General features: G+C 36.5%; 3 protein-coding genes across 3 annotated transcripts; 2 read left to right on the forward strand and 1 right to left on the reverse strand.

Moving 5' to 3' along the window:
* The first annotated feature begins 12539 nt into the window (after nt 1-12539).
* Nucleotides 12540-19209, forward strand: LOC126702083 (uncharacterized). The gene is made up of 12 exons (XM_050400698.1): nt 12540-12864; nt 12997-13125; nt 13959-14153; nt 14801-14848; nt 14919-15047; nt 15390-15514; nt 15850-15960; nt 16499-16607; nt 16849-16967; nt 17280-17433; nt 18217-18361; nt 18906-19209. The coding sequence occupies exons 1-12, from the start codon at nt 12748-12750 to the stop codon at nt 18959-18961; spliced, it is 1437 nt and encodes a 478-aa protein (XP_050256655.1). The 5' UTR covers nt 12540-12747; the 3' UTR covers nt 18962-19209.
* Nucleotides 19210-20953: 1744 nt separating this feature from the next.
* On the forward strand, nt 20954-22702 carry LOC126703213 (uncharacterized). The gene is made up of 2 exons (XM_050402170.1): nt 20954-21151; nt 22056-22702. Exons 1-2 carry the CDS (start codon nt 21049-21051, stop codon nt 22559-22561), a joined length of 609 nt encoding a protein of 202 aa, XP_050258127.1. The 5' UTR covers nt 20954-21048; the 3' UTR covers nt 22562-22702.
* Nucleotides 22703-23926: 1224 nt separating this feature from the next.
* LOC126702600 (nucleoside diphosphate kinase 2, chloroplastic) lies at nt 23927-26049 on the reverse strand. The gene is made up of 7 exons (XM_050401344.1): nt 25768-26049; nt 25546-25602; nt 25150-25236; nt 24689-24769; nt 24472-24584; nt 24285-24334; nt 23927-24153 (listed from the first exon to the last, which is right to left on the reverse strand). Exons 1-7 carry the CDS (start codon nt 26017-26019, stop codon nt 24086-24088), a joined length of 708 nt encoding a protein of 235 aa, XP_050257301.1. The 5' UTR covers nt 26020-26049; the 3' UTR covers nt 23927-24085.
* Nucleotides 26050-26300: the final 251 nt, after the last annotated feature.

The following is a 26300-nucleotide window of genomic DNA, read 5'->3' on the forward strand; positions in this document are numbered from 1 at the left end:
CACCGACCTCAGTGCACTGAACGATGAGTTGACATGGCACAGTGACCTACGGATCCTAATCCATGGCGTTGGTTTGTAGCCTTCAGACTACTGATGGAAACTTGACACTTTACATTTCACATTTCAAAATCGCAGTGTATACAACCCATTGACTATTTCTTGGAAGGAGATGTTTCAACTTTCAACCCCTAAAGTTATTGCGTACATTGACTCTTGGGTGAAGATATTTAGGGGGTACTGTTAATGTAGTTTGAGAATCGTTTTTTGAAATTTTTTGAAATATGTATAGGTAAAATAATATATGAAAATGTGTATAATGTTATTTAAAATATGAAAATATGAGTTTAAACTTACTCACCAAATTGGCCCTTAAAATTGTTTTATCATTCTTAAAATTATAAATAAAATAAAATTATAACTATATATTTATAAAGGGTTGTATTAAGGGTTGTACTATATATTAGGAAACAAGCTTATATAATATATTATATAACTAGAATACTACTACAAAAAGGGGCTTAACTTTTGTAATAGTTGTCTGAGGTTATAAGGACTGAAATTTTAATACAGACAACCGATATGGGATAAATATCCCTATATATATATATATATATATTTTTTTTTTTTTAGGAAACAATTATACTTTTTTAGAACACACAAATATGAAAGTAATATATAGAGTTTTTTAAATAGACTTATTAATATGGCGTATGTAAGGACCAGATTTGGATCTTAACTCAAATGATAGATGGACTCAAGCCCAAAAAGCCCAAAACAATGAATTTGTAAAGAGTGGGTTGAAAACTGGGCTTAAACGAGTTAGATGACCAATAGAGTGGATTCCAATGACAATAACAAAAAGATAGATTGATTCAACTAAAAAAAATCGTCCTCAACACAGTTCGAAAAGATCAATTCTTATATATTTCTCTTAAGTTTAATTACAAATTTGTTTCTTGATTGCTATAGTATTTCTCTCTTGATTTCTCCCCCTCTTCTCCATGGTCTCTTATGTTATATAGTTTCATTTGAACGATCTTAGTCCTACACTTATTAATCATCTAAGCCATTACTTGAGTGCTTGTTCCATCAGACACCCCCTCAGACCCTCTGTGAATTAGGGTAACCAAGGCAACACTGTTCAGGGATCTTCTCCACATTAATGCAGCCAGAAAGTTAGTTGTAAAGCATTTAATAAGGTGGCAGCATCCTTTCCTTAGATATTTCCGGGCTTCTATCCCTCTTATACGTTCATAATGCACGTCCCTATTAGTGAAATTTCTTGGAAGGTCACATTGAACGGTAGGATATACATTTGGTTTGTACTTCGCTGATCTGAGGAGATACTCCTCCTTGGATCACCTCTCCCAACCTTTCCATTTGTCACATACTCATGGGACTCTAAGCTAAACACCCTCACTACTGTTTATTCGCCCTCGGACCAACCAACATCCTTGACCAAGGCCCAAAGCCCAGTATATAATTTTGAGCCTTTATCCCTACAGCTTACATTAATAAACCACTTTAGAAATTTTTTTTTTGAAAAAAATGAAAAGTAACAACTTTTTTGACATTTTTTTATTTATTTTTATTTTCTATTAACCGGACCCATTTATAAAATGTAAAGTTCTAAACAATTGCATATAAATAAAATGAATAAATTGGAAAAAAGCTTGGATAAAATCCAAACACCCTTCTAATGCTTTCAATAATATCGTTGCCTTGCCAGTTGCCACTACACCATAATTTTGCTTATGCTAAAATATAAAGGTTTTTTCTTTTCTTTTATTCTTTTGTCACTAGAAAATATTGGAAATACAAGAAAAGTTCGTGATTTTAAAGACTTTTGTGTTCCTAGATTGTTTACAATTTTGTATACTTACATCATAATTGACTATCTCGATACAATTATTCAATGTTGTACCATATATTCTATACATTTCCTTCCTATGGATCTCACTCATAGAATATACATCTATATGAGATGAAGTATAATTTTATTAGTTTACCAAAAAAAGTATAATTTTATTATGGTTACGTCTTTCACTTTTTTTTTTTTTCCTTTTTTATTCATTAAAAAAAAAAATTCTAACAAGCCAAACTAGGGTCCGACAAAAGTAAGCATTGTGAACAGGGTATGGCTTATGTTGTCCTTTGAATCTGATTTCTTTACAAGGGGACAAGTAGTTTCAAAAGCATGGGCACAAGAAGATTCCCAAAACTGCCTGTTTGGAAGTTTTAGGGGGAGGAGAGTAGTGGGGTGGGGAGAGTAGAGAGGAATAGTTTCCCTCCATCTTGTTTGGATATTTTTAAAATTAGTAAAGGGGAAGGGAGTAATTAGTCATTCCTCTTGTTTGGATGTTTTAAAAATTAGGATGGAAATGAGAGGAAATGATTAAAATAGACAAATTTACTCCTATTTGAAAATGGACTTGCAACATTGGTCTATTATTAATTTAGAAATGGTAAATTGAAAAATTTATCTACTCTACTCTCCCTCGAAATCTCTCCAATTTGGGGAAATTAAAAATGAGGGGTTAGAGGTAGTTGAAACCCCTCCAAACTTCTCTCCCTCATTCCTTAAAAAAACTTCAAAACAAGGTAATTGAATTACTTTCCCCTCTACTCTACTCCTCCTCCTTTTTTAAACTTCCAAACAGGCCATAAACTCAAAATGGTAGTTGAAACCGACACTGCAAATATATGTCAAAACTTTGTCTAAAAACCAAACTTTTTTTTTGATGAGAGAGTTACCAAACCTTACTTGGTAGTTTTATGTAGCAGAATTTTTAACTACATTTATGTATAAACTTGGGCTGTCCATTTTTCTATTTTTTACCTCACTTGGTAGTTTTATGTAGCAGAATTTTTAACTATATTTATGTATAAACTTGGGCTGTCCATTTTTCTATCTTTATCTACCTCTTATAGTATCATTATTTTGATAATCTCATGAAAGCATGATTATATATACCCAAAAATAAGAAAGGTTTATATTTTTAATAGGGATAATTACAGCAAACCCACTTGAGGTTTGGCCCGTTTACACTTTACCTACCCGTGGTTTAAAATTTATCACTTTGCCCACCTGAGGTGCCTTCCGTTAGAGATCTGTTACCCACCTCTCCCTTTGCCGTTAGAAAAACACATTTTTAGAGAAAAACAAACATAACAAAGATCAAAAAGTTAGGATTTTTTTTTTTGCTTAAGAACTTCTTTTAGAACAAAACACAAACCAACAGTATTGCTATTCTCTTGTCCATTGGTTATTCAAACATGTATTCAATCCTTCACCCTTGCATGGAGCTTTGCACCCACCTTTCCTCCCGTAATTTCCACACTACCCTCGTCATTCCCTCCATCTCTGGCACCACCACCACTCATATTTCCTCTTCCTTCTCTCAAAACCCACTCATCTCGGGTCCTCCTATGCGCCCTAGATCTAATCCGACCCACCAGCAATCTGCCCTCGAACTCCAAGCCTATATCACCACCAACCGCTCTCAATCCCAACCTCCCATCATCTGCACCATCGTCAACTTCCAGATCGGGTGGACCAAAGAGGTCTTCCAAAAATTCAACATCCCCGTCGTCAGCTTCATCACCTTTAGCGTGTGCGCCGCTGCCATGGAGTTGGGCTCATGGATCAACGTCGCGATCTCGCCTTCGCGAGATCGCGTCGGATCGAGATTGCAATTGACGCTTCGCGAGATCGCGCCGTCGATCGCGATCTCGATCCAGCGCGATCTCACGAAGGCGAGATCGCGCCGGCGAGATATGATTTTTTTCTGGATTTGTGGCTTGTGTTTTCTGGGATTTGAAATTTTTTTTTTTTTGGGTTTGGTTTGGTTTGAATAAAAGTTGGAGAGATTTATAAAAAAACAAATGCTCAATGATATCACTTTTAATCAGGAATAGCATTTGATCTGTGCTATTCCTGTATTTTGTTCTCAAAGAAGTTCTTAAGCAATAAAAAGTCCTAACTTTTTGATCTTTGTTATGTTTGTTTTTCTTTAAAAATGTGTTTTTCTAACGGCAAACAGAGAGGTGGGTAACAGATCCCTAACGGAAGGCACCTCAGGTGGGCAAAGTGATAAGTTTTGAACCACGGGTAGGCACAGTGTAAACGGGCCTAACCACGGGTGGGTTTACTGTAATTATCCCTTTTTAATAATTATAATTAAAAAAATTCTATCATAATTCATGGAATTCATTTTTTTTTCTCACACCAACCTCCACAGCTGTATTTTAAAAAAATTGATGGAAAGAACACTTTTCATTAAGAAAATTCTAACATAATTCATGGAATTCATTTCTAGGTCTAGGTTTGGCTGCTACATCTTTCTATAGCTGTGCTTCTATCAGGGCTGGTGTGTCTTCCAGCTATAATTCCATATGATATCATCCACCTTGCTAGCATATTTTTTAATCTATGCTAATTATTGGTGGGGCTGCTTGGTAGTGACTATTGAGTAGGTGCAAAGTACTCACTATTTTTTTTATAAAATGTTTATTACTTTATATGGGAAAAAATATTATAAAAAAAAAAAGTTTACGAATCAAATAGTAAAAATATATGATTTGAACAAAATTTGACATAAAAATTATGTAACAATGTTATTTTGTTTAGTGGGAGCTTATAGCCATTGTCCCATTATCTACAGACTAGTTTGTAAACAAATTTAGTCATTTATAAAATTTATGGACAGATAAATAAAAAGATAAAGAAAAATATGCTTTTCTCATTTTATATGTGGTAAATAAAAGGCCACCATTTCTATTTTTATTTTTTGCTACTATGGAGATTGTCCCAAAAACTCCATTGGATTAGAGAGAAATGAGGGGAGAGTAGAGTGGATGGTACGCCATTCCAATCATTTTCCTTTTCATGTTTCTCTCTTTATCTTCTTTCATCCAAACATAGGATAAGGTTTTTTTTTTTTTTTTTTTTTTTTTTTTTTTTTTTTTTTTTGGAGTATTTTCTGCATTCCCTTAATAAGGTGTCATATGTAAAAGTATAAAACAAGAGAGACAAAAATAGAAAAATAAAAAACAAAGAATAGGAGGGAAAATAAGGTGGTATAAGAAAAGATTGTGGTGCAATATTATTTAATTTTGAATAACAGATTTAGTAGATATATATTGGTTTAAGTAGTGATAAGTTTAGACCAAGATTTATATCATATTTCCTTTTTAGAAAATTAAAACATGAAATTGTACATGTGGGGCCCAACGATTTATGGGCCGAGCCCATTTATTCATGGGGAGCCCTAAAGCCCAAGCCGAAGAGGGTTACAATCCAAACTCAATAACGTGAAGCATAAATTGGCCCGGAGAAGCAGCCGAGGACAGTACAGTCCTCGGCTGACCCAAAGCTCCACCAAGAAGAAGGGCAAAAACGGTATAGGGACAAACTTGAAAGAAAATCTAAAATATCCAGGAAAGGCTGCCCTTACTACCTTCCTTATACCTAGCTCTGCACCTAACAGAGCCGTATGCTTTAGCTTTATCAACCACTCCCTATGACTTTTGTCTTGGACTGATGGGACAAGTATCAGTGTTGGAAAGGGTGACCCTACACGTGGACGAAGGAAAGTGAATGCAGGCTAGTATAAAAGAAAAAATAAGTAATCTAGAGAGGGGGGCTGGGAAGGCTGGCCAAAAAGGAAGGGCTTCCAGTCCACCTCCAGGAGAAAGACTCCAAGGGTGAAGGCACTTTAATCACATATGAACACCACAAAAACCACCGCTGGGTAACTGAGGCCTAGCCTTTCGAATCCACTCTCTACAAATGATATTGTTTGGGCCCATTCACGTGCGAACCCAACACTACTGCGGTTCGTCGCGGGACGTGACCCTACAATTGGCGCCGTCTGTGGGGAAGGCTTGCGCCTTAGCTCGAGCGGCGGTGGAGTTGAGTTTCTGTCGAACAAGGGTCTACGACGATGCCTTTACGACCGGCGACACATTGTTGCTATTCTGACACAATTTCCTACTAGGGGCTACGCCTCGTAATGCCAGTGGCATGGCAAGTCTAGGGGCTTTAAACATCAAGCTAGTTTCCCCCACCTTATTCGAGGAGCTAACCTTCAGGAAGTAGATAAATTAAGAAACAGAATACAAGTTTTGGACAGAACCAAGGCCTTGTATGGTCCTCGGACCCAAGCCTCTGGGGAAACCAACTACTTACAAAGAGAATACAAGTTTTGGACAGAACCAAGGCCTTGTATGGTCCTCGGACCCAAGCCTTTGGGGAAACCAACTACTTACAAAGAGAATACAAGTTTTGGACAGAACCAAGGCCTTGTATGGTCCTCGGACCCAAGTCTCTGGGGAAACCAACTACTTACAAAGAGAATACAAGTTTTGGACATAACTAAGGCCTTGTATGGTCCTCGGACCCAAGCCTCTGGGGAAACCAACTACTTAAAAAGAGAATACAAGTTTTGGACAGAACCAAGGCCTTGTATGGTCCTCGGACCCAAGCCTTTGGGGAAACCAACTACTTACAAAGAGAATACAAGTTTTGGACAGAACCAAGGCCTTGTATGGTCCTCGGACCCAAGCCTCTGGGGAAACCAACTACTTACAAAGAGAATACAAGTTTTGGACAGAACCAAGGCCTTGTATGGTCCTCGGACCCAAGCCTCTGGGGAAACCAACTACTTACAAAGAGAATACAAGTTTTGGACAGAACCAAGGCCTTGTATGGTCCTCGGACCCAAGTCTCTGGGGAAACCAACTACTTAAAAAGAGAATACAAGTTTTGGACAGAACCAAGGCCTTGTATGGTCCTCGGACCCAAGCCTCTGGGGAAACCAACTACTTACAAAGAGAATACAAGTTTTGGACAGAACCAAGGCCTTGTATGGTCTTCGGACCCAAGCCTCTGGGGAAACCAACTACTTACAAAGAGAATACAAGTTTTGGACAGAACCAAGGCCTTGTATGGTCCTCGGACCCAAGCCTCTGGGGAAACCAACTACTTACAAAGAGAATACAAGTTTTGGACAGAACCAAGGCCTTGTATGGTCCTCGGACCCAAGCCTCTGGGGAAACCAACTACTTAAAAGTAAAAACTACGTTACGTGGACCTTAGAATCTCCCCGAGGAAAACTCTCCATTAACAATTGGGTTAATTCCTGAACTACATGGATTCTCTAGTTTGCCCTCGGATCCTCAACACCAAAGGGACTAGTACGGAATGGAGCAACATGTTTCCAAAAGCATAAACGAAGTCATTCAATGCTCGGTCACTCCCTCGGATGAATTATTTAGAATTTGTCGTTCTCAAACAGTATTCTCGCACTTATTACAGAACGTTCAACCATTATCTCGGTTAGTTTCCTAAGTTCCACTTACTGTGAATTGTTATTATTATGCCTGGTAGTGTCGGCAAATTAGAATTAGTTGGATTGTGTTTCAAGGGTTCTTGCTTTAAATATCGCCGAGGAGAAACAAACACATGGAGCACACCCATTCACAAAGTGGTGTTGCCAAAAGAATAGTATTCAAAACAAGTAAATAAAATTCCATTTTTACTAAAACAAAGAAACAGTACAGCGTACAATGAAAAGCTGGAATCAGCTTATGTCAGAGCTCACTACATAACCAAAAAGAAAGAAAGATACAAGAGAATAAGATAAAGCCGAGGAAGTGGATCAGAGGAGAGGTTGGCTACTGCTCCAAGACCTTGTTCTTCCTCAATGCTTTTACATGCCCATAACTCAGGCAGTAAAAGAAACCCAACTTGAGCCTCACACCGCTGAAGGAAAGGTGCAGGGAGTCGGAAGTTGAGAAGCCTTCACCAAAAATTTGCCTGCGACAGGGCAAAGACGATGATGGCGGAGAATCTTTCTTCTGACACACCAAAATTCTGGCATGAACAGAACCTGCTTCGGATTTTGACTAGAAGAGGGAGAAACACCCTTTCCCCTCTGTCGAAGCGGAGTATTCTCTTGAATTTATGCTTCCTTTGCCCGTACCTCACTATTCTGAGTCTCAGGAGGACACGACGCCTCTGTGGCGGAGAGAGTTTCTTCCCCCCAACCCTCGCCTCAAACATGTTATGCTAAGGGGGGATAGCACTGGATATGGGAGTTGTGATTTGGGAGGAAGCTGAAGAATTGGTGCGTAGGTGAAACAACTTTCTCTCCTATTTATTTAAAGAGATAAGGTGGTGTCATTTAATTCACGCGGCGTCCCAAGGAACGCTACAGACAAGATGGTTCTGGCTCAATCTCCAACGCCACCTGCAACCATGGGATTAAAGGAGTCTCGGGAAGGTGCACCTCGAACATTGGGACGCTAAAAAGTACTGCGTGACCAAAAACTACCTAAATACCCTTTAAGTTGTGGGCCTAGTGAATTCGCGGCTCAGGCCCGTTCTGCATGGGGGCCTAGGGACAATGGCCCACGCCGAGGAATAGCTGTTGCCGAGGACAACCTCCTGCTCGGCACCTCGCGAAATACCTGAGGAAAAGAAGAAACTGAACCACAGCCTTCAGACTCAAGCCCATGGGGAAACCACCTACCTAGATAACAAAACTAGGTTTTGGACAGAACCAAGGCGTTGTGAAGTCCTCGGACTCAAACCTATTGGGACGCCCACTACTCGGACGGGGAAAGCCCTCGGCTCAAATACTGTAAAATGTTAAGGCCGATCAAAGTGTTAGGATGATGGCGAGGCGCCCCACTATTTGGTAGCCTATGGAGGCTGTTCATTCTTGCGAGGGATATGTCTTCGGATGATTACTTCCTACACCGCATAGAGCATCCAGTTCTAATGTCGGCATTGTTTTAGGTAAGTATCGTTATTCACAGATAGGCATTGCTGTGTCAAATAATGCTATTAAAGTTATGGTGACATCTTTTTATTAGCAAGTATTTCGGCCTTAGTTGTCATTGATTCAAATGCTATATTATTGTGCCGAGCAGCGCTTGTAAACTTGTAAAAATATAGAAACAGAACATGCGAAGTAAAATAACAACAATTTTTATTAATATGAAAAATTTTTACAACGTACAAAGAGGGGCTTAAACAAGCCTATACAAAAGGTAAACTGCCGAAGCAACAATAATATTCGTAATACAGATAAGTAAACAGTCAGGTGTCTTTTAAACTCGTCTTCAAAGTCTCTCCAATCTCTGCCTCAGTATTGCTCCTATTGAGAGAAGAACTTTCTTTAGAAAAAGTTGAAGGAGAAGGAAGAAGAAAATGAAGGACAAGGAAGAAGAGGATGGAGGAGATGAATGAGGAAGATGGAGGAGATGAATGAAGAAGATGGAGGACATGAGTAAAAGAAGGAGGAGAAGAAGAGGGAAAAGATGAGAAGGAAGAAAGAGAGGCGGAAGGAGGCGCCAGTGAACGAAGAGAGGAAGAAGCAGGGGTACTTAGTCCCTGCCCCAGTCCTGACTCCTAACACACTGGCGCCATATTAGATATGCTCATGAAAGAGCGGGTAGTACTGATGATGTGTGTCCTCGGCTCAGTCACGCCAAAAATGTGACGCGACGAGCCCCTGCTTCGGATTTTGGCTGAAAGAAAGGCGAGACAAATCTTGAGTCTCCGCCATCCTTACCCTGATCGAGCCATTTCGAGCTTCGTTAGGACATGGTGTTTCTGGGAGGGGAATAGTTTTTTCATTGCTTATTACTACGGTGAGTATGTTTCAGGTTAAGGTATAACCGGAGAATAAGAGTAAACTCCGGAAGGAATCTAAGGGTTTCAAATTTTGGTGGGATTAAAGGAATTCATCTGTGGGAGAAACAATTCTTGTTTCTTCTCTTTATATAAGGGACGAAGAAAAGAGTACTTAATGAGTTCAGATCTCCAAGGAAATCTGCAAACATGAATACGCCCGTTTCATTCCCCCACGTCATCAAAAACCGTTGAACCTGGGAGGTCTCGTAAAGGGAAGATATTAAAGGCGCGCTTCAGATAACCAAACGGCATAAACGCATCGTGCGCAAATCAAGGGGAATATCTTGTAGACCGGTACATTCCCTGGGCAAGTGAAGAGTCGCCAGCGTCAGTCAAGGGCTGAATTAAATGAGCTATAATAAAGGCTCGGTATCATCAAAACCCTCCTCTCCAACCAGGAATTCGGACAGCAGGGTTTTGAGGGGCTATTGTGAGGCCCAACGATTTATGGGCCGAGCCCATTTATTCATGGGGAGCCCTAAAGCCCAAGCCGAAGAGGGTTACAATCCAAACTCAATAACGTGAAGCATAAATTGGCCCGGAGAAGCAGCTGAGGACAGTACAGTCCTCGGCTGACCCAAAGCTCCACCAAGAAGAAGGGCAAAAACGGTATAGGGACAAACTTGAAAGAAAATCTAAAATATCCAGGAAAGGCTGCCCTTACTACCTTCCCCATACCTAGCTCTGCACCTAACAGAGCCGTATACTTTAGCTTTATCAACCACTCCCTACAACTTTTGTCTTGGACTGATGGGACAAGTATTAGTGTTGGAAAGGGTGACCCTACACGTGGACGAAGGAAAGTGAATGCAGGCTAGTATAAAAGAAAAAATAAGTAATTTAGAGAGGGGGGCTGGGAAGGCTGGCCAAAAAGGAAGGGCTTCCAGTCCACCTCCAGGAGAAAGACTTCAAGGGTGAAGGCACTTTAATCACATATGAACACCACAAAAACCACCGCTGGGTAACTGAGGCCTAGCCTTTCGAATCCACTCTCTACAAATGATATTGTTTGGGCCCATTCAAGTGCGAACCCAACACTACTGCGGTTCGTCGCGGGACGTGACCCTACAGTACATATTTTTAAAGTATTGTCATTAATTAAATTATAAATTTTGATAGCATGGTAAGTTTTTGTTTTTGTTTTTGTTTTGTTTTGTTTTGGTTTTTTTTTTTTTTTGAGAAAGAAGATAGCATGGTAAGTGGCAACCAAGCAATCCTGCAATACTTTTAGACTATAAAAAATTATGGAGAATAAATATAACAAATTATTAATTTCAAATAAAAAATTACTGTAAAAAAAGAGCTCCAATCATGCTTTTAAATTTCATTTATTTAGTTGAAGTTTGCACTAGATAGGGACATAATTCCGAATCCACTACTATTTTTTTTCCTTATTTATTTATTTATTTTTTTAAAATCACTATTTTTTTGGGGTAATTACTATTGTTAGTAAATATTAAATAGTAATGCTACGAGATATTTATTTGGGACCGATTAATGAATGTCTTTAGGGTATATATTAATTATCCATTTTGAAAATTTTTTTATAAAAAATTGAAATAACTATCAAAACAGTTAATTACTTATTTATTTATTTTTATAAATAATTTCTTAAAATAGTTTGCCCAAAAAACACACGTTGGTAAAACCTAATTTGTCATTGACCTGAAAAAAGGGTAAAGAGTAAAGACCAAAGAACGGCAAAAATGATGGCTTGGACGTACAAGCAACAAAGTGTAAAGCAAAAGAAAGTAAGAAGCATAAAGAAAAAGAAAGAAAGAAAAAGACTAAAGAAAAAAAATTTGTCCGATTCAACTGACAAGGGGCTTTCTTTTGGGCACACAAGCCTTACGATCCAAGCAATATATATACCCAGATTCTTCACGCTTTTCACATTTCAGTGAGCTCAGACTTCTCTGCCTTCAAATATAACAGTATACATATATATATATATATATATATATATTTTTTTTTTTTTCCTAAACAAATATAAAATATAAAACATTTTGTTTATAATTATTAATGCAATTTATTTCAGAATATTCTTTTGTAATTATTGATATAATTTATTATGGCTAAAGCAACTTGCTCACAGGTTGCCAAGGCCTTAGTTGCGGGCCCATGAGAGCTGCCTTAGCCTTGAGAAGGTGCACGCAAGTATACCATGCCTGGTTGCGGCGTGCCCGCACTAGGCTACCATGGTAATGCCACTCTAATTCAGATCCATCATGGCATCACCTATCAAGAAAAAAAAAATGACAAAAAAAAAAAAATAGGCAGGTTGAATTAAAGTGAGTCTCATTTAATAAATAAAATAAAAGGACATAAAACTAGTCATTTTGGTTATTTTAATATTTTTTTATCTCTATAAAGTTGGCCTCACACTAAAAAAAATGACATAAAAAAAAATGACATAAAATTGCAAAAAAAGACAAAAAAAAAATGTCAAAAGTTGCTGTTAGTGGACACCGCAAGATGTCCGTTAACACAACCCTAAAAAATATAGAGACTTTGAGTTTGTTGAATATGAAAGGTAAAAATTCTTTCAATATATATATATATATATATATATATATATATAGCACTACTTCTAGTAATTGATATATAAAAAAAAAAGGTTTTGGTTAATGTGTGTAATCTATTTTGAAAACATTTTATAAAAAATTGAAAATACTATAAATAAAAGTTAGTAATTTTTTAGTTTTTTCACAAAAAAATTTTCTAAAATAATTGACTAATGTATGCCCAACACATATCAGTAAAACCCACGAAAAAAAAAAAGAAAAAAAAAAAGCACTACAGTTTGGTTTCCCAGCCAGTCGCATCTCATTGTATAAAGTAGGAAACAGATATTCTCTCCTTCCCTCTCAAACTGCTCTCATCCAAACCATGCACTGGTGATTTGACTCTTTGTGTGTCACACACTATTAGTATTTGTGTCATAAATTTCAGACACAGACAACCTATAAGTTATAAGAGCCTCTCTCTAACACATACACACACACAGACACAGATTTCACAACGCAACAGGGAAATAAAGCACTATGCTGCCTCCTGTGGATTTCAAGGATATTCAAGAAAAGCTGTCCACCCATTTCAGACCTTGGAATCGCTCCTTTCAGTTCTGGGTACGAGCTGTTGATATCTACACTGGCTACAAGGTCTCTCTCTCTCTCTCTCTCTCTTTGTATATGTGTAAAGTTTTGTGTCTTTTTTCTCTATTCATGTAAAGTTGGTGTCTTTCTTTAAGAATTTCGATTGGGTTTATTTTGGTTTTGGTTGGAATTGCTTAGGTGTTTCAAGTTAGAGTGAGTTTTGTGAAGGATGTGCAAAAGCAAGAGGCAATGTGGGAAAGACAGCATGAAGTTGCGGCTCAGAAGATATATTCTATGTGCTCTGACCTTGGTGGATTTTTCCTTAAGGTATATGAAACTTTCTCATCTAATTTCAATTGGGTATTTGTTTTTGTGCTTCTTATATTGAATTATGTTGAAGTAATGGTCTAATTAAAATGGAGTTTTAGCCTTTTTGCATTTCTAGCTCGATATGTATCAGGTACTTGTCAATTCAGTGTCTGAATTTTTGCCCTGCTTAGGATTTTACTTTTATGTTGATGAAATATCTTAAGGTGCCTAATGGGATTTCATTATTGAATTTGTAACTTGAAGTCATGGAGGGGGAAAGTGGACAGCTTGAATTCATTTGGGTTGCTTTTGGATTTGAGGATTTGAAATAAAGGGAATTTGAAGAACAAATGCTAGTATAAATTGTTTGATATAAATTTACAACACATTATGATGTAATCTTAGGAGATTTTGCTCAAAGAAAAACATTTGATATTAATAGATTTGAAATGACATCCTACACCTAGTTATTTGAAATCTACATATAAACAAAGCTCAAATCCCTCCATAAATTTAATCAATAGAAAAAATTCTTTTTTGATAGGTATTAGTTGTAAAAATTCTATCATTTCATACTATATTCAAGTCATTTAAACTAAAGATTGAAATCCAAATCCTTCTCTTTCATTTTCTTAATCCAAACAAACCATTGGTTTATGGTATTTTTTTTAATGTTTTTTCCTTAAGATTATGAGCATTTCCATCTCTATTTATTATCCAATTGGGGTTTTGGTTTGTGGTTGCTATTATGATAAGAGTTTTGGAGAATTTTACAGATAATTGATGAGTCTGGATTTATATTTTGTTTTCTAGGCTTTACTTGTATATATTGGATATGTTGTTCAAATCAGGTTGCTCAAATTATTGGGAAGCCTGACTTGGCCCCAGCAGCATGGGTGAAAAGGCTTGTGACCCTATGTGATCGGGCTCCCGCAACCCCCTTTGGTGACATTCAACTTATGCTGGAGAAGGAGTTGGGAAAAAGTATTGGCGAAATGTTTGAAAGATTTGAAATGGATCCTCTTGGTTCTGCCTCAATTGCCCAGGTACCTACTCAGACAATTGACACTCCCATAGAGAGAAATATATCTGTGTTATTCACACCATTACTTTTCAAAGGAAATGATTAATGTTCCAATCATGGCAGCTGATAATTGATGTAAAGGGGGAAGCACTTTGAATTCAAATGTTAATATTCTTAGCTAGTTATTTGGTCTATGAATTTGGAATTGAAGAGCGGGTGAGTCAAAATGAACATGACTTTATTAAAAAATGAAGTGATACTGTTTCTCCATGGTCTAAACCAACTTTAGTACCATATATCTGATCTTATTATAAAATACCGAAAGAATTGAGCTGCCTTGATTACATTGACAAGGCACTCTTTGTAACTTCTAGTTGGAGTTTGAAACACCCTATGTTTTTTCTTTAATTTTAGTCTCTCTCCAAAACTTATATATTTTCATAAATTCTTTCTCGTCATTCTGATGTCGAATTTAATTCGGCTCCAAATTGAATTCAATGTGGCTTGTCTAGAATTTCCAATCCTTCACTGTTGCAATCCATTTTATTCTCTTTTTTCACATTTCACTTGCTGTCAAGATGGCTCTTCAGCAGGAAGTGAATCATATTGGAATGATGCTTGTAAAGACTCGTGACTTTGCACCTTATTTGTGTTTTCTGCTCAAATTAGGTACATCGAGCAAGATTGAGAGGTGATAAGAATGATGTTGCTGTCAAGGTGAGGGAAAGTGGACTACTTTGCGGCTCCATATTTCTGCACTAATTTAACTTTTTGTGGCATATAATAGGTGCAACATCCAGGAATCCAGGATCTGATGATGACAGATATTCGTAATTTACAAGCTTTTGCTTTGTACATACAAAAGACAGATGTCAAATTTGATCTGTACTCAATAACCAAGGAAATGGAGACACAGGTGCATATTATTTCTGTATTTCTTTTTGTCATAGAATGTAGATTACCATTTTCCTTTTCTTTTTTCCTCTCTCTCTCTCTCTCTCTCGTTCTGATATTGGTTTGATTTTTTGCTCTACACCTGAGGATGATAGTGTCTTGAAAAGATTAGACGTTAGTTGTTGAGTGTGGTTCTTAGTTGTGGATGACTTAAATTCTATTTGTTGAATACTTGAATTTATGCTATAACTGTAATTCTTTTCAGATTAAAATTAAATAGATATAGTGCTTCTTTCTGCATGACCATTCAGATTACTGCATACTGCATACTGGATACTTATTCTTTTTTGGTTATGCCATTCAGATTGGATATGAATTTGACTTCATCAGGGAGGCTAATGCTATGGAAAAGATTCGACGTTTCCTATATGAGAATAACAAAAAGAGTCCTGTTTTGGTGCCACGAGTGATACGGGATATGGTCAGCAGGTACGTAATGCCACACCCCATTTTTATGTGGTCAGGACTTGCAAACATGGATTAAGATGATTATAGGTTATTTTGATAGCATGAGACTGTTTATTATTTTTATTTTGAAAGTTAGTATAAGGTTGTTTCAATTGAGAAACATCTTATGTAAAAAAAAAACACTTATTTATCCATAGAAAAGGCTTAAACTTGTTTCAAGCTAAAAATCACAATACCTTTGTCCCAATGCTGCATTTTGCAAGTTCACTTTGTCAATTTTTTGTACTGCTGCATTTCTGGTGCTATATTTCATTTGACAAACCTTTTGTTAATCAAGTATTTCTTTGTTTGGTTAGGAGGGTCTTAGTGATGGAATATATGGATGGAGTTCCAATCCTTAATCTTGGTGATGAAATAGCAAAACGAGGAATAAATCCTGGTGGTAAGATTGCAGCAGCGGCAAAGCAGTAAGCGTCTAGACTATCCCTGAGAGTATGGGATACTTTTGCCATATTTTGTTTATATAAGTAGCTGTTACATGCACATAAAGTTTTATCTTATTTTTACTAATATTTATTTACTTTTGAGTCCTTCATTTAAACATGGAGACATTAAATTCCATTTTTTTTCAAAAAATAATAAAAGTGTAACTCTCTTTAAATCCCTTATTTCTCTGGTAAAGTTACTTCTAGGTTTCTTTATACCTTGGTGGCATACAATTTTTTTAAAAAAATTGCTCGCTGGCCTTTTTAGTCACTCCTTAATTCCTTGGATATTTCTTGCTAGATTTTTTTCTCTAAATTTGTTACCAATATTTTCCTGAAATCAGTTTTCTGGTTCTTTAGATTTATTATATATTTTTAGATAAAATTTGCTCTGTTGTAATTCTTTACAATCACAGAGTAATGAATCCCCTTTTCTGGTTGCCTTTCTAATAATGTAGTAGATATTATCTTCTAAAAAAAATGGTGCAGGATACTTATATTAAACTTTCTGTAACTGTAGGAAAATCCTTGAAAGTTTGACACTAGCATATGGGCAAATGATTCTGAAGAGTGGTTTCTTCCATGCTGATCCCCATCCGGGAAATATACTTATCTGTAAAGGTTCAGAGGTAATTGGGCAATCAATATCTGTTTTTTTAAGGTTTATTTCTTTTTTATTTTTAGATTTTATTTGTGCATTTTATTATTTGAATGCTGCTTACAATTCTCTTTTAAATGAATAGCTTAAATTATAGGTTGCATGATATGAAGAGACGGAATACTAATTAAACCTGTGGTTTTGTAATGTTAGATTTGCATGCCAGACCAACTTATAAGCTCTACTTGTGTCTTTTCTTTTTCCCACAACAGGTTGCCTTGCTAGACTATGGGCAAGCGAAGGATCTCCCAGAGAATTTGAGGCTTGGTTATGCTAATCTTGTTCTTGCCATTGCTGATGATGACCCTATAAGAGCTGCAGAGAGCTACAGGTACTAATCATTGCCTATAAGTCAATTTGGTCCTTCGCTTCTAATGAATTGCCTGTTGGTTTGCCAAGAACTATCATGGAGATTCAAATGGAAGAAGAAAAAAAAAAAGAGATTTGATGCTCTCTTTGTTTATTGCTATATTTTAACTGACTAGTAGATTTGGTAAAATGCAGGTCACATTTATGTATCCAATATAATTTTATCTGAAATATGGCTTGGTTTGAGAAGTTCTGATGATGTCCCAGAATTTTTTGAGGTTTATTGGTTTTGACTGTTAATATTTGTATCAAATTGATTTCTCCTATTTCATAGGGAGCTGGGAATTGATACCTTAAGCCATTGCGAAAACGAACAACAGGAATTGCTGAGGTTGGCACAGACGATGTTTGATACAAAACTACCCCCTGGAGTGGTGATGCTGCAACCTTTCTCGGAAGAATCTTCAATTAAAAAGATTGCTGTTCTGGTATGCTTTAGAATCATCAACTATTAAATTTGCTTACTTTGTGGACAATTCCGCTAGACGCACATACATATAATTTTTGCTTAGATGTTTATGTACTGGTTTTCCCATATTATTTCAAATGTTTAGTTGCATTTGTAAACCAGACTGAAGTAAAACCTCTCTACTGTAATATTATGTAGCATTTGAAACAAGTCTTGGAAGGGTTTCCTCCGCGACCGAAAGTTTATTAACAGGGAATTCAATTCCACTGATGTGGAATAGGGGATTAGTTATGTTTCATATGAAGTTCTTCTGATCTACCAAGGGTACCAAATTTTAAAAAATGCATAGGGAAGTTTTTATTATTAATTTGGCACGCCAAAATGCATAAATGAATGAATAGATATGTTCAAAGATATTCACTTTGAGAAATTAAACAAATGAAATGCTGTATTTTCATTACAATATTGAGGATATGTGAAATAGGATATAGAAGATACTGTTACTTTCATTTCCCATGAGTTCCTATAGTTTTTTATTTGAATATATCAACTTTGATGGCAATATGTTGGTTCTAAATAATAATACAAAATGTTTGTACTTGGTACACAAAATTCCCATGTCAAAGGGGTCTGGGAGAGAGAATAAAATGATCATCCAAAATAATTTACTTGAAAGAGTGGGCTTGGACTCTGGACATTAGGGGAACAAGTAGGAAGTTTGATGTGGGTACCTACCTTATGCTGTTATATTTTCTTCTGCTGAATTACATATTGCTTCCTTATTGGGACTTGGCTATGTTAGGCTTTTCCTGAGGAGCTATTTTCTGTACTTCGGACGGTGCATCTCTTGAGAGGGCTTAGTGTTGGTCTAGGAATCAACTACTCTTGTGCAGAACAGTGGAGATCCATTGCAGAAGAAGCTTTGTATAGTGCCGGCAGGTTAAAAGGTGACCCTTCTTAACTCTTTTAAGTTTTAAGAAAATAGGGGCATTGTGATATTGCATGGCAAAGAGATAATTAAGATTGCTTTTACATGCATTCACTTTCTCTTGCTAAACGAGGTCTTTTGCATTTTCTTGCCATTGCTTGTGTGTATCTACTTTCTCATGCTATATGATGTCTTCTGCTGTTTAAAATCATATTTTATCTTACCTTTAAACGCTACCAAATGCACAAGTGTTCCAACACTTAGAAGTGGTTTTCTTTTATATTGTGGAGTACATACTATACCTAAAGTGGAATCATTTTTCTGCGAGGGATGTGTCTCAAACTCTCAATGCCTCCAGTCTTTGAGAAATTATTCTATAAACCGGTGTACTGCGCCTCCCTTTCACATTAGGGTGGACTACATTTGTAAGACCTACAGGTGGGGCCCACCGATATGTGAGAAAAGGGTATAGCACACCAAGCGCACTGAATAATTTCACCTAGCCTAAATCTATATCTAACTTTTGTGTTCATGCCTAACTTTCTTGATTGGTATTATTTCAGGTAAGGATATGAAGAGTAGAGTTCGTAGACGTGGTTTATCAAGAAGATTTTTTTGAAGAGTAGGCATAAATTAGTTTGGAGCTTTTTATGTTTCTTGTTTGCTAATGTACTAATCAAACATTCAAACCTCTTACTTAGAAAAAGGAGAAAAAAGAAGGAAGTTTGATCCATTTGTTGTATATATTCAGTTATTTGACATCATTTATGATCACCACAAGCTCTTGTATAATGCCTTCAGATACAGTTTCAAGTTGTAAAAGTTCTCTATTGGCTTTTCACAATTATTATTACTTTTTCCCATTGACATCATGAGTGTAATCCAACAAAGTACTGTGAACCAGTTGATTGAAGCTATTGAGTCCATGTCAAACTCAAGCTTGGAAAGCCACCTCCCCTACTTGCCCATAGTCCGAATGAAACAGACCATAGCTTGTTCCAAGTTTTACCTAACAGATATGTTTTGCTCCTTACAACATTATAATTATAATTTATTTAGGGGCCATTCTGTTTATATAATTCCAAGGCGACTAATGAACATGTACTCAGTGTAGCTAGTGCGTTAGAAACAACTTATTTGCAGTAGCTTATGCATAGTGTTTATTAAAATATATATACTTTTTGGTAACTTTTATGTTAAATGTGTGACCCAAAAAAAAAAAAAAAAAAAAAAGGAAGCAAAAAGGCTTTTCCCAAACACACTCACCTGAATATGATTGAATGAGGTTGACAACAACATTTTTTCATTATAAAGCATTCTTATCTTGGTGGATTCTTTAGTTTTAGTTTGGTATGACATATTTTCATTGGCCTGGGAAAAAGTATAATTGTATTTAGAATGTATATAATTCCAAAAAGCTAAAGTATGAAAAAAAAAATGTAATCAAAACAGTCATTTTCAGCACCCAAACTGAGCAGTAGGAGAAGAAGCTTGTAATTGATGAGGGTAACCACTTTAATGGCCTTGCTTGGTTAGAAGCTTTCACTATTGGGCTTCGCCCAAATAAAACCCACTTACAAGGCCCCTTTTTTGGGGCCATCCAATCAATCAGCCTTTCTATTTTTTGTTTTTCAGAATGTTGGATTTATCGGTATGTAAACAATCACTTGGACTTTAACCCAAATGGTATAAGGTATGTTAAAGTTAAGAGTAGCTCTTAAATAAAAATATTATCAAGCCCTGGGAACCCAATAGGCCCAAAAATTAGAACAATGCTGAATGTTAGTGGAATGGGCTGGGGCCCAATAGTTAGGTTGATACTTGATAGTTGAGCGTCTGACTATGTCAAAGTTTAGTGAAATTATTCAATGTATCTGGTGTACTACACCCTCCTCTTATATAACTATATAAAGGTGGGATATATATGGATCCCTTGCTCATTCTTACTAAAATGCTTGTACAAAATAATTTCTTTGAAGTTGGAACAAGGATAAATGTTTGAATAATGTTGAATGTATTTGGATCTTAACTATGAATTGTATATGTATATATATACACAAACACATACACACAACAATAAGAGAGGGTAGGTTTGAACTTCGGTTCTCCTCGTAAAAAAAAAAAAAAAAGGAAGAAGAAGCAAACAATGCCACTAAACTACTAGACTTTTGGACTCTACAAGGTACATTAATTACATTATTCATGTGGCCAAAAACATTAAACGAAAAAGTTTGTATTATTGTGTAAACAATTTACAATTTGAAAAATTGTAATACTCCCACACTAGAAAATTATTTGTTTACCCTTAAAAATCCATTTTTTTTTGAGTAAATAGGATTTACTGTATTGTCTTTGAAATAAATTTTCTTTTATAAAAAAAAAAAATATCTCCCATGAATTTAAACTCAAATAAACTAAATGGGAAAAGAGTGTTGAGTACATTTTTCAAAAAGTAGAAATATTGTCAAGTGGGCCTGAGTAGGGCCTACTTGAGTGAGTTGGTAATTGGGCCATGAGTCCATGAGTGAACATAAACCCGGCCCATCCACTATATCAGTTCCAACAAAAAACAAGGTCAAAACAAAAAGTGTATAGAGTACGATTCCCGCTATTCTTTGATGAAACTCCCGCGTCACTCAGATTAATAATAAGAGACAAAAAATTTCTCATTTTCAAACCTCAGATTAGAGAGAGAGAGAGAGAGAGATGTTTGGGAAAATCAGAGGAGCTTCGACTTCGTCACTAGACAGCTTGGAGTTAGAGAGACCAACTTCCAAGATTTTCAGAGACGATCCTCTCTCCATTTATGGTACTTTCTCTCTCTAGTAGAATACTAGGATTATTGATTGGTTCATGAAATATATGTTTCACAACCATTTACATTAGATCCTTGTTTGTTGTATTTAAAAAAAAAAAAAGTAAATTTCGATAGCCTCGTTCGATATTTTCATTCGACTAATAATGTTTTCAAGTTCCTTGTTGAAAACATTATCCGTAAGCTGATGGGTTGGAACTTTTTTATTTATCTATTTGGTTTAAAGCTCGGGTTGGGTCAGGATTCGGGTCAGCCAAAATTTCAAAACTGACCCAAAATTTGACAGGTTGATTTGTTTTGTATTTTGGGATTTATTTGTTTAAATTTGTTATTTTGATGTTTTGAGAAATACTTGTGATGAAATTGGAGTATTAGAATTAGACCCAATTGTATAAATTGTAATTATTTTATTAAATAATAGACTTTTAAATAGTTGATTGAAAATGCAAATTTTTTTATTAAGCTTGATGACTAAACCCAACTCAATTTGCCTCTATGGGAAATGGGATTGGGTTAGGTTGGTTGGATTAGAGATTTCTAAACCCAGGGTGGCAAAGTTGGGGATTAAAATTATCTCGAATTCAATCCAACCCAGCCTATGCATACCCCCTTTGAGTTCATGTGTGTATAAATTGTAACATGCTTAATGATTTTCAGAATTGTCAGGTAAATATTGATCAGTTTCTTACATAGAGGTTGTTCTTGTTTATAATATGGGGATGTTTGTGATCAAGTGTGCTCTATGAACATAAATTTGTTTCAATTGAGATTTAAAGCTATACATAGTGCAGACTTCAACTTTAGCGTTAGCAATGTTAGATAGTGTTAATTAGTGTTGGAAGCTTGTGCAGAAGGGTTGAATGGTATTTGAATTAAATTTGATTCCTTTTTGTTGCAGAGGTTACACTCATGAAGCTTAAATTAGGCTCTCAACGTGAGCTAAGTTCACACTCCGAGCAGACAGGGCCGCAGATAGAAACTGATTCTGCTTCATGCTCCTCTTGTGCTGGGGTGATGAAGATAAATGCAGGTTGTTCTGAAAAATGTTCTCAAGACATTGTGGGTTCCCCTAATGAGGGGGCAATGGCAATAGATACAGAATGTTCCTCTGGTAGTGTTTTGCCGGGTTCAATTGATTCTCCTTGTTTGGGCAGCAAGAAACAGCAACAGAACAGGAATGTTTCGGTTCTTTACCTCTTTTCTAAATTTAAGGATTCTCATCGACAAGTTGTAAGCTCATCCTGCGAGGACGCGATGCCAATAGAGGATGGTTGTTCTGAAAGTTCTTGGACAAATTCAAGTGATTGTCATCAATCTCTTAAAAGCATGGAACAGCAGATGGATCAGGAATGTGTAACCTCTTTAGCTCTGCAGAATGTAAGATCTGAACTGGGATGCGCTTAATTTAGGCTCACTTGGCTGTTTTATAAGTTCATTTACTTTGAAGTCAATTGTTTCTGATGTTGTTTCAATGCCCATGTATGGGGAAATGTTGTAATGCATGGAAAAGAAAGTCAGCTATCAAAGTTTCAGTGTTATTGCCTACGTACTGTTCAGCCTTGAGCATTAGGCTCTCACTTTTTCTGGGTGTGTGTGTGGGGAGAATATTGTAATCCGTATGTGTGATGTCTAAACCCATGTTTTCTAGTAAGCACGCCCTTCTCCAAGAAGTAGGTTGAAATACAATCACAAATGAGTTTAAAGTTTGCAGTTAAAGGCAAAACTCAACCTTTGGATTAGAGGCTGTATGAGTGAAACTACTAGGAGAGATGGAATAAGAAGACTGAAAAAAGGATTGCGTTGATGTGTGAATTTGAATAAGCTTAAAAATCCAGCTTATATTAGTTTTTATTTATTTTTGAAGTCTCACTTTTTTAAAAAAGTACGTGTTTTTGTTTTTTTGGTAAAATACCACTTGCAGAGGTGGTTTAGTGTTAGGAAGTCCTTGTAACTATCATGCTTGCCAGTCTAAGAATTGTGGGTTCAAGTAGTAGCAAGTCCTATAAATGCCCGTGGTCCCATGCCATTATGCAATGTAGGGGTTTAAGTGGTGTATGGACAGTGATTGCACTTGCGAGCCCTAACTAATCATGGAAGTAAAATAGACTAATGATGATAAATTATCCCAAGGGACCTAAATTTGATTGCCAAGATGGACCCTCATGTGGTTATGTAAGTATATCTGCTGAGTGACTATTTATGTCAATTCTATAGTTGCTTACCCGCCCCACCAACACCCCCCCCCCCCCCCCCAAAAAAAAAAAAAAGAAATCTATAGTTGCTCTATTCAAATTTGGATAATCATTTGATTGGCATGGTAAATTCAGTCAACAAATGGTATAGTTGCTCTGTTCGCGTGGATGATCAATTGATTTCAACAAACTTGGGTTTGCAAGAATTGTACCTAAGAAGGCTAAGATAACCGATTGGTTCAATAAACTTGGGCTGCCAAATTGAAGTAAATTCATCATACGGAAGTACAGAAACAGAATGCAATAATTCCAAGCCGCACAATGCATTGTTCTTATTGATGGCACTCAGTTTGATGCAGCTTTGTGCAATACCCCATAGTAGAAATCAATAGGTCTCAAGTGCCAGATTGATTCACAGGATTTGTAAGGACACTAACATGGACAAAAATGATCGTTCATTAGGATCCTTTATTGTACACAATAGCAATATTTCCTACAAGGTAGGAGCAAAAAAAAAACTTTTTTAACTTCTGGTGTCAACTTCACGAGTGACAAATATCAGAAACACCCACAAAAATGAAGTATGATGAAATTTTCTGCATGGTCTCAGCTGTAACATGGAAATTCCATAAATTGTTTTGAGTCACAAATGAATCATTTGACACTAGAAGTACAGGTGCAAAGAAGAGTTTCTTAAAAAATGCACAGGTTGTAGAAATGAGAACTAAGTGAAAGCTCACTCCCTAAGCCATGGTGCCTGAGCTGGTGTCCACTGACATAGTTCACCTTCTTTGAACCAAAGAGCTGCAGAGATGCAAATTGTGTGTGTGAGAGAGAGAGACAGGAAAGAGTTCAAATACACAGTACATGTCTATCAAAGCATTACGTGATTACTAAGTGTGAAAATGACCGTTAAGCATAACATGATATTTTACCTATTTCACGCTTGCCATTCTCAGGGCTGTCACTTCCATGAACCACATTCCTGCCAAAAGTTTTCATCATAAGACCTTGTCTCTAGAAAAGTAATTTGCTGTAATGAAAAACAACAATTCTTTTCCAATTCTTTGTGATTAATTTACACATTAAACTAGTCAAGCACCAAAGACTAAAGCCTCTAACCTTCCGGTTTGAACAGCAAGGTCTCCTCTTATTGTGCCAGGGTCAGCTTGAAGAGGATCTGTAGACCCTATAAGCTTCCGTGCAGATGCAACAACACCAACACCCTCCCAAGCCTTGCAAAGATAACTTATGATCAGTCTTGAAACTTTCAAATATTTCAGATTCATTGGGAGAAGAAAGGGGGGGGGGGGGGGGGGTGGAGAAAGAAAAATTATACCATGCACACAACTGGACCAGAAGTAATGTAATCAATCAGCTTAGGGAAGAATGATTTAGACTTGAGATCCTTATAATGCTCCTGTAACCATAAAAACAAACATCATACGCATAATAATTTAGGCATCTTAAAGAGGATGTAAAAATCAATGTTCAAGTAACCATCAAACAGACATCAATTAACACTAGTTACAACCATAGTCATAAATTGGTAAATTAAATTGCTGTCCTGTTGAATTTCCCGAAAGCATGGAAATTAATATGAAAGCTGGTCATACTACACCAAGTTTTTTACATGGCCTATTACTTCCTTAGCAATTAAATGAAGCAGCATATGCAAAACCTCTTCAACAACTTCACATCACAATTGAAACTCAATTTCTCAATAACGATACGGAAATACTGAATTAGGGTTTCTCCATATAAATTAATAAAGTAAATACAATGACAAACGTCACAAACCTCTGCTAATTCTTTTGGGCACTCGAAGAGCTTCAAGCCAGTCAATTTAAATCCCTTCTTCTCAAACCTTGAAATAATCTCTCCAACCTATAGTAACTCAATCCAAATATACAAATTCATGCCAGGAGAAAACAATTAAAAGAAAAGGAAGCTCTTTTATACAATATAACTGCTTAAACCCTACATGGCAACAAAGAATGCCGAAAATTCCCAGGAAACTATTAATTTCCCGCAAGCAAGACAAGCAGTTGGGCTCAATGCCTCAATCTATTAGAGATTTTTGTCTTCTAAGGTAATGAATAATGTAAAGTCTTAGACTTTTCCCCTATGCTTTCTCAGCAACCAAATTTGACATAGGATTGTTAAGAATTGCAAGCAAATTAAAGTAAAGCTTACAAGTCCACGTTGCACAGCATCAGGTTTCACCATTATATAAGTCTCTTCAACTTGTTCCTGCACACACAATGACACCAAGAAAGACAACAACAAAAAAAAGTACAAAATTTTCAAATGGGGTTCTAATAAACTTTGCAAATACCGAATAAAATGAGAGAAAACTCAAATGGGTTTTCGATAATTGAGGTAAAAATTTGAAAATAAAGAGGGAGAGAAGCAAACCATGGAAGCAACCAAGTGGGGCAAGAAGATATGGGTTTTGTGAGAGAGGGTTTTGGCATGGGGACGAGATGGGGAATATGAGAAAAGATGGGGCTTTGAGTGGAATGCAGCTAAGTGGAGGTGGTGTTTGGTGCGTTGGATATGGCAGTGAGTGTAGGATAAGCTGCAACAAGTTCTCCGAGTTTGTGAGCTTAGAAGAGATGATGAGAGGCATGGTGGACTTGCTCTACCGAACACTACCTGAGCTTCCATCTTTTCTCTCTCTTCAACAACTCGAGTGCATTTACATATTATAAGGACCCAAAATTACTTGAGTACCCCTATCTTATTTTGTCCTTCATTTTAGGGGTTGATCGTAGATCGGGTTAAGTTGGATAGAGAAGTGTTTTTAACCAAACCCGTTATGGTGAGTTAAAAAAAAATTCAACTCAACCTAACCCAATTTAACCCATTATAGGAGATCAACTCAACCCACGTGGATCGGGTTGGATCCATGGTTAGACAAATTTTTTTTTTTTAATTATTATTATTAA

This window comes from Quercus robur, chromosome 10 (genome assembly GCF_932294415.1).
Source record: "Quercus robur chromosome 10, dhQueRobu3.1, whole genome shotgun sequence".
In the NCBI taxonomy this organism is placed as follows: Eukaryota; Viridiplantae; Streptophyta; class Magnoliopsida; order Fagales; family Fagaceae; genus Quercus; species Quercus robur.